This window comes from Taeniopygia guttata, chromosome 10, assembly GCF_048771995.1.
Source record: "Taeniopygia guttata chromosome 10, bTaeGut7.mat, whole genome shotgun sequence".
NCBI lineage: Eukaryota > Metazoa > Chordata > Aves > Passeriformes > Estrildidae > Taeniopygia > Taeniopygia guttata.
This window is the reverse complement of record NC_133035.1, coordinates 12678648-12687274: the sequence shown is the minus strand read 5'-3', so window position 1 is coordinate 12687274 and position 8627 is coordinate 12678648. Positions and strand designations below refer to the sequence as shown.

Here is an 8627-nt window from a genome sequence, read left to right as displayed (position 1 = left end):
GAGGTTTTCCATGTCAAAGCTGTTTATTATGTTAGATAAATACACTTGCAACAAGTTTGACTTACATCCTCTGAGTGCAGTTGCTGGTAGTATGGCACAATGATTAAAAAAAGAACCAAAACTAGCAGAGGCACTTGTTGCATGCAGCTGGAATTGCTCCCAAGCCCAGTGATGCAGCTCCTGCTGACAGAGACCTTCCCTGGCCGTGAGCACGGCTTTGCCAGAGGGGCTGGCACCCGCCAGAGCTGCAGTGACACCCTGGGGTGGGACAGGCCTGGCTCCAGGGGAAGGAGCTGAACATGTCTGGCTTAGGCATGATGTTCAGTATTGCTTTTGGTTAAAGAGGAGTGAGGTTGTGTGATTGTAACCGGTGGGGAAAGGCAGAAATCAGAATGAATCCCAGAATATGCTGAGCTGGGAGGGACCCATCAGGATCATCGAGTCCAAGTCCTGGTCTGGCACAGGACATCCCAGGAATGCCACCTTGTGCCTGAGAGTGTCCAAAAGCTCCTTGAACTCACACAGGCTTGAGTCCTGTCACTGGTCACAAGAGTGAAGAGATCAATAGATTTACATTTTCTCTATAAAAACAATCCTGTTGACTTCTATGCAGTCATGTATGTGAATATTCAGATTTTTATAAAGATATTTTTTTGCAACAGAAGGATGGACTTGACAGGCTATACCAGGAGAACAAGTGCCTTTTTATTAGAAAATAAAGCTACCCAGAGGGGCTTTTTCATTAAGATTTTCAGGAAAATCCATTAAATGGTTTGTTCAGCTGGACAAGGAGAGAAAAAAGTGGCAACCATCCTTGCAAAGCAAATTTATCAATTTGCTTCCTCAGCATTTGTAACCCTTCATCTTCAGACAGGCTTTGCTCTTCCAAGGGCTGTATGCAGTCCCTGCCCTCCCTGGTCTCTGTAGTTGGGCAGCCTGCTCAGAGGCTTAAACTTGAGCACCTGAATAGTCTTAGCTGAACTGGGGCTTGTCAGTGACATGTGACAATGCCAGAGAGTTCTGCATGCAGATAAACACCAAGTGGAGTATTGGCACTGAGAGGTGTGAGGACAAGCTCTGTCCTTGCTCTGCACCAGCTGTGAGCTCAGCCAGGTGACCTGCACACCGAAAGTGTCCCTAGCCTGGATGGAATTTTGTTATTTTCCTTGCTCTGTAAATAGCCCCACTAGAGGGATACAAGTTTTAATGACAAAAAACAGGTTCCGGACTTTAGCCCAAGGAACAAAAGTGTTGTTCTTTGAGCTGGGACATCCATCCTATGGTACAGATAGACTTGCTCACTGGTAAGAGAGAACTGTGGGTTGGCTCCAAGTACAATGAACATTTAACATTTAAGCCTGAAAAGAGTGCTCTGTTACTGGTGATTACCTGGCTAGCAGAAGCTGAGGCTAAATAACAGCCTGAGGAGCAATCTGCAGTGGGTAATGGAAGCAGAGGAGGTCTCTTGCTAGAGGACATCAGGAGGAAAGCTAATCTTCGAATTTCCTGCCTCAGGAATGGGATCTCCTACAACGGAGATCAGGAAAAATTGTGTGGTGCAAAAGACCCATGCAGAAGTCTCCATGTGCCTCATAGCCTGCTGTTTTGGGATCTCTGTATTCGCAGTGTTGAGCACCTTACATCCTCAGAAATCAGTGGGCTATGCAAAAAAAGCCAGGTGCCATTTGGCCTGGCCCAGAATACTGCAGTGAGACAGGAGATGGGGGTCTGGACAAGTTCTCTGCCTGCATGACAGAGTCCTGCAGTGTAGCAAGACCCAGACCTTCCCTATTGGTTTTAGCAGGAAGAGGTGTAAGTAAGAACCTCATTTCTGTGTCCCTGTCTAAAGCTCTCCAAATGCTTTCTGGTAATTAGATAGACAAAATGAGGCGTGACAAGATGAAATTGTTACACCCATTTCACTGATGAGTAGACTGAGGCACATAAAAATTGACTTGTGTGATCATAAAAAAAATCTGTCGGAGCTAGATCAGTGCCTTACAAAGTCCATGTCCCAATTTTCTTGTCACAGCCTTTGCTTCCACCTTTCCCACCCTCTGTGCATTATCTCATGGCAAGAACCTGGGGGTCAGGTAGGATGGTGAGGAGTTTTGTGCTTTCAAGACTTGTCTGTTCATGGTGCTTGCTGTGGTTGCAGTACCTACTCAGAATTGCTTCCTTTCAATCCCATAAGTTGAACATGGAGTCATGAAAGAAAAAGCAGGCATGAGCAAACCTTAGAATTTGAGGAATAGAGAACTATGGAATGCTGCAGTCCCCACTCTTCGAAGGTAAATAATAAATTTCCAGTGCTCCCATGTTCACTTATGCCTTCTTGCATAATGGCTGTCTTAATGAATTGAGAGAAAGAAATGTACCTTACAAACTCGTGGGAAAAATCTTCCTTTGAAGGAGATTGATTTCTCCGAGGTAGAATGCTTATTACTGTGTGTGACTGTAAATGTTATGCTGAGGAGTCTGAATGACAAAGCTGGGAGAAAAGTCTCTCTGCTTATAGTCCTTGTCATCCTAGTCCTGTCTCATCCCACTGAAGTGCACCTGAAGCAAAAGAAGGGTGAAATTGCATGTGGAATCACTCTTTGAAAACCACAGCAAGTTTTATGTAGTTGACACCAGCTCTGTCCAGGCTCTGCTTCAGGGGTTTTGGTGCCTGCCAAGCTCAAAGTCAGTGGCCTGACTAATCCAAGGCCCCATGACAGAGGAAATGGCTGGTTTTTGCATGGCTAGGACAGAGCAAGGTGGTGCTATGGGGTCTAGAGCAGTCCAGGACCCCCTAAGTGTGAGTGTCTGTATCCTGGGCACTGGAAATATGGCTGCAGTGGGGTAGGGAGTGCAAGTGCACCACAAGTGAGGCAAGAATAAATCTGCTTGTATGATTCTACTCAGCCAGAGGTACTCCAGCATTTAATGCTGCTCTGGTATATGAAACCTGGGCCTTTCCTAAAATCCACCCATAATGACAGAGGAAACAATCAATATTGGAAGCAATCTGTTTTCAGGAAAGACAGAATACTCCTGCTGCTTTTTCATGGTATTGATGGTTACCCTGGGTTTGTGGGTGATATTGAGGGCGGGACAAACTGTGCTAGACCAAGAGTTATGTTAGGAAAATCTGGAGAATCTTGTGCTACTTGAGTTAAAATGACAACTGTAAAGTAAGAATTGCTGCATAGTAGTAAACTCTGCTGCCAGAATGGCTTGCTGATATCTTGACCTGCTGAGCAAAAATAATTTACACTATGTGCTGTTGGAGATATTGCCTTTGCCCTGCATGTCTGAAAATGGCTGTTTGTGTGCTGACAAGGCCTCCTGCACCGCAGCACCCCATGGCTGTGTCCGGGGAGCCCCTGTTCAGTCATCCAGGTGCTGCTCCTCCCACGTGGACGTCGGGATGGCGCTGTAGGGGTCCATGATGACTTTAGCACAGCGGATGATCATCACAATCAGGAAGAGGCAGAGGAAGACAAAGCATGCTAACGTCAGGCCCTTGTCCACGTCAACGTACACGGGCTCTGGGGTTGGCACCTCCATTGCTTAGGCCGCTCTTCATCTGGCTTTGGATTTACTCCTAACATCATCAAGCACCTGCAAAACAAACACAGTGTCAGGCACAAGGGATTGCTGCTCCTGGACATGGGGAAAATCAGGGATTGTACTGGATACTTGTTCCAGGTCTGATAAATTCTTGCAGGGAAATAAACCCAATGGAAATGTTGTAGCTCAGCTGACTGAGAGCTGTGAGAAGAAGAAACCTCATCTCCACCTTAATTTAGCCCACAAATGCTTCTTGCTAAAATATTAGGCACTAAAAAGAGATGTTAACAAAGAAAAGAAAAGCAATAATGAATGAGCACTATTCACTTGCAATATCATCTCTTAAAAGAGGCACAGGCACTGTTCTTGTCTCAGCATTTCCTAATCATAAAAATATTTCCATTCCTCTGCTAGTGTGAAAGATCAGACAAATGGCAGAGCAGACTGTTTCTATCCCAATTTTCCTCTCTGTCCAAACATTCTCTGTCTCTCACTGGCACAAAGCAAAGTGAAAATTATGCATACTTATTTTCCATAATCTTTTAATCTCTGGTACTCAAGGTTCTCCAGGCAGTAGAAGATCTTTTTAGGAGCAATATAATTTTTAAGTGGATGTTTTATCAACCAGAGGGGTACAGGTGATTATGTGATTAGAACAAGAATTATCTTATTCACTGCAGATGTCTGCTTAGCTGAAGGTCTCTCTGGCCTCCTCACCTGAATCCATAACCAAAATTACTTCAGCAGTGATGGAATCCCTCTGAAAGTTTGATTCTGGACAGTTCCCCAGCTGATATCACAAACTGCTTTGCACAGTTGTGCTGAAGGAGAGGAACTGACCTTACAGAGAATTGAGTCACTGCCCAGGGATGGGGAAACTTCTCCTGACATCCACATTTGGCCAAGGTGAAGTACTGGGAATTACATCCACGTTTGCCAAGGTGGGAGGGAGAAGTGCTGGGGATTACAGTGTAGAGGATCAGGAATATAGAATGCCTCTTTACAGCAAACAAAAGAACAACGTTTTTCACATCAAATTCAATAACCGACTGGAGAGCCAGTGTCTGCTTTAACTGGAGAGGAGAGATGGGAACAAGAAGCTATTGAGCTATAGAGAGGATTTGGTGAAAGTGGAGTATCAAACAGCCCAGCTGCTCTCTACTACTACACTAACACAGTGAGGAAATCCCAGCTTTTATTACACAGACAAGTTTGCCTGGTTGTGTTTCCAGTGAGCTGCTGCTGCTGGCAGGGCCGTTGCAGTGGTGGCTCACATCTGGCTGGGTGTTTTCCTCCTGCAGCATCGTGCTGTGCCAGCTGCCAGTGGGTCCCAGACACCCCTGAAATCCTGTGCCCTGCAAATCTTCCTTGGGGTGAACTGAAGACATTTTCTTTTAAAAGCTCACAGTTTCTTCCCTGTCTCATCATTTGCTCCTTTTCAGGTGGTTTTCCAGCCTCATAACCCCCTAGATCCCACAAGAACAAATCCAGTATAAATCAGCTGGGCTCTTGAGTCTATTTTTAGCACAAGGATGTTAGGGGTTTTTTTTAATTTCCTGGAAGCATAGAAATTACTGCTACAGCCAGTCCTGCAGCAGGGAAATGAAAGAAGCTGATGACACAAAGTGAATGAAACCAAGCAGACACCTCACGCTCTCATGTATTTACCAGTCACATCCTTAGGAGCTCATGAAGAAATCTCTGAGGAGTGAGGTCAGGCTTGTAATGCTCACCTTGCCTGGTCAGAGGTCTAATATTCCCGACAGACTCTTCTACCACTCTATTTCATCAGCCAAGAAATCTTACATTGCAGTTTATAACTTCATTTGATGAAGAAAAGGTTTGTCAGCAAAGCCGAGTATTAAGTATGAATACTTTATGAATGCAAAAGAAAAAAAAATGTTATCAAAACTGCTAATGTATCCCAGTCTTTTCCTGCAGTGCTCTTGTGAAGGTCCAGCAAGGATGAGTGTGATTTTTAAATTATTTTTCCCCTCCTGACATTCTGGCTGTTGTACCATGTGGGGTCATTTTACCCTAAGTTACCTCCTGCTGAATAGCAGAACTACCTGGTAATTTCCATCAGTACTGATCTTGGAGGGAAAACTGCATTTTCACTCAAATGTACCTTCTTTGGAAAGATGAATAATTTACTCAGAAAATGATCAGAGATTTCAAGTAAAGATCTATCCCTTGGAGATTTTTCTCTTCAAAATGGCATCACTCAATCTCATAGAAGTCTGGTTTAAGTGCTGCATCCCTCTGCTTCCCTCCATGCCCAGAACTGTGCCTGGAGGATTATTCTTTCCTGCTGGAAGGGAAAAGCACATTTTGGAAAGGATAGCCAGGCAGAGAGCAGAATGAAAGGCTGTGGCATCTGAGCTGTAGCTTGCATGGTAAATTACGGTGACAGCTTGAACCTAATGATTTTGGGTTTCTATTGGTTTCACATTTTCAGTGGGACTAGGAATATTTCTTTCCAAAAAGGCTGTATTCTTGAGGTTGTATAAATCATGTTTTCTCTCCTTCTGGTCCCCCACAAACTCAGTTAACATTTTGATGCTGAGCACTGCTCTGCATGCAGTCACTGCTGGTGGCCAGTGTGTTTCTTGGGGCTGGCCAGAAGGATCTGGCTTTGGCTGTCCTCACTCTCAGCTTGGCTGCCCACCTGCATCTGTCAGAGTGGAGGCTCCTCTGCAGCTCTGGCTTGTCAAAGGGCTGGTGTGAGTCAGGGGAGGTTGGTGCCAGCAGGCACCTGTGCTGTTCCATGCTGTTCCTCCCTGCACCTGCCTTCCAGCAGGCTGGGCAGGGCTGGTGCTGAGCAGAGCTGGGTGCTGGAATGGGGCTGTGCCTGGGGCAGCTGTCTCCAGATTAATTTATTATGGCTGGAACTCATCACTGTTCTAGGTCAGAGCACAGTCCCCAAATGCAGAAGGAGTTATTGCATGTGTTCACTAGCACAGTTTCCTCTTGGGAAAGTCCAGCTCCCAAATATTACCATGGACACACTGTGTCCTGCTGTCTGCCAGGTGCTTGTGGTCCTCCACCTCTGTAACAGCTGCACAACTTGTCCTGCTTAATTCCCTTTCCCTGGCCAGTGCCTCCAGTCCCCTTTCTCACTCCCTGGTGCCCAGCAGTGCAGCCAGGCTGGAGTGGGCTGTGGAAGAGTCTCCTCTGCCTGCACCCCCTGCCCTCCCTCCCAGCCCTGGGGATGTGCTGTGCAGGTGAGCAGAAGGGTTTTGCAGTCAGTTTTTCTTGGTCTGGTGTGTGAAATCCAACAATGCTGTTCAAATTAGCTCTCTCTCCAGCTACAGACAGGTTGGCTGGATGTTTTCCTCTTTTTTACTAGCAGGGTTGATGTTGACAGCATAGTGTGTACGGAGGGGAAAAAATCAGCAGAAACAATTATAAAGTTTCACACTTGAATGATCGAGTTTTCTCTGAATAGCTGAATTGTAGAAAATTACATTTTTTTCCCCAGCTTGACAGCAATGAGCTGTAGAATTGTGTTTTTTAAAAATTCTTCAGATTTGTTGAAAATGTGATTACGTCTAAACAAAGAAACAATCCCTGGTTCCAACTAGGCAATTTAGCCATGCTGAATTTGTCTTCCTGTAAATCCCTGGGTGTTTCAGTGCAGTGTCTCCCCCTGTAACTTCTCTGAGAGCAGGTGTGTGCCCCAGGCAGGCTGACCCAGGGATGGAGCTGTGCTGGGTGAGGAATTCAGCACCAAAAGTGACTCTGTGCCCTTGGCTCCTTGAGGGTTGCAGAGGGCCAGCACCAGGCAGCAGCTGTGTCTCTTCAGACAGGTTGGCATCCTCAGTTTTTGGTGCCCTGCTCCCCTGGCTTGTTTTGTGTCTCTCTTCTGGTGGTCAGGAGCCCCTGGAGCTGGGTCAGGGATGAGGCCCAGGGATCAGCAACCCTGTACCTCCACCCTGAGCATTTGGTCTTTGCTGCTGGTTTTGTTTCCCAGTGCCCTTTTCATCAGGGACTGCCACAGAAGAGAGATTTTAACATTTTTTTTTAATTTTTATGACCTTATGCAGGATGTTGACATCCTCCTTAGTGTTTCAGCTCTGTTACAGGCTCTTTGTAACATTTGTGCTCATCAATGTGCTTGTATTTTGCAATCAGCCCTACCTATGGAAGATACTTTAAAAGATGTATTTTTGTCTTATTTTTTTCCCTGAGCTGACACTCTTAGCACTGTCACTTTAAATATAAACTAATAATGAACCACATACATTGCAGAGAGCTGGTTCCTATGCTGGTTAATCGTGTTTCAACCCATTTAAACCCTTAGGATTTATTTCAAAACAGTCTCTGGTTTTGGTTTGTTGGGTTTTTTTGTTTTACCTTCTATACTCTTTCCCAAAATAACAGATGCACAGGGAGGGAAGGGAAGGGAAATGATGAGATTTCATGTATGAAGCAGATCCATACCTTCCAGACCTGGGTAGGAAGCCTGTCACATCCCAGCATAGCAGCATTGTGGAGATAAAATCCTCCCTGCAGTCATATTTTAAAAGTTTTGTCGGTCAGAGGGGCTTTGACGGCGTCCGGGCTCTGCTCAGGTTCACCTCCACCCAGACCTGGAAGCAGTTCTCACCGGGGTGCTCTGAAAAAAAAAATAATAATTGACAATTGCTGCTCAGGCAGGCTGTGGGCGGGACAGATTCGTTCAGCTCTCCTGAGCCAGCCTGGGGCTGTGGGATACACTCGTGCACAGGATGGATTCGTTCCTCACACATTCCCTAGAACATTTATCAGAGGAAAAGCAATGTTCAAGCCTAAGGTCATATCAATAGTTCTTCTTAAACGAGCAGAAAATCCTATTTTTAAATCACAGTGAAAGATCAGCCAGGTTTGAATTGATCCTGTGTATTTATTTAGGGCTTAGATGGTTTGTTTAAACAAAACTTCTTGATTTATCTGAAGTGATACACCAGGACTTAAAAACTATTTATTATTTGCCTTTTTTTTTTAAGTCAGTCTGGTTTGGGATAATTTTCTTTTTTACATGCACACAAAATAGTTTCAGCCAGCAATGCTTGCTGGATGACAAACCTGGC

General features: G+C 45.3%; 1 protein-coding gene across 2 annotated transcripts in view; it reads right to left on the bottom strand.

Moving 5' to 3' along the window:
- CTXND1 (cortexin domain containing 1) overlaps nt 1-8627 on the bottom strand; it is a 34861-nt gene continuing 26234 nt past the window's right edge. For both annotated transcript variants that reach the window (XM_030281403.4, XM_030281404.4), the window contains 2 exons: nt 7999-8173; nt 1-3606 (listed from right to left, as the gene is read on the bottom strand). In XM_030281403.4, the coding sequence (XP_030137263.1) occupies nt 3373-3552 (180 nt within the window). In that variant the 5' untranslated portion in view covers nt 3553-3606; nt 7999-8173 and the 3' untranslated portion in view covers nt 1-3372. The remainder of the gene's footprint in view (nt 3607-7998; nt 8174-8627) is intronic.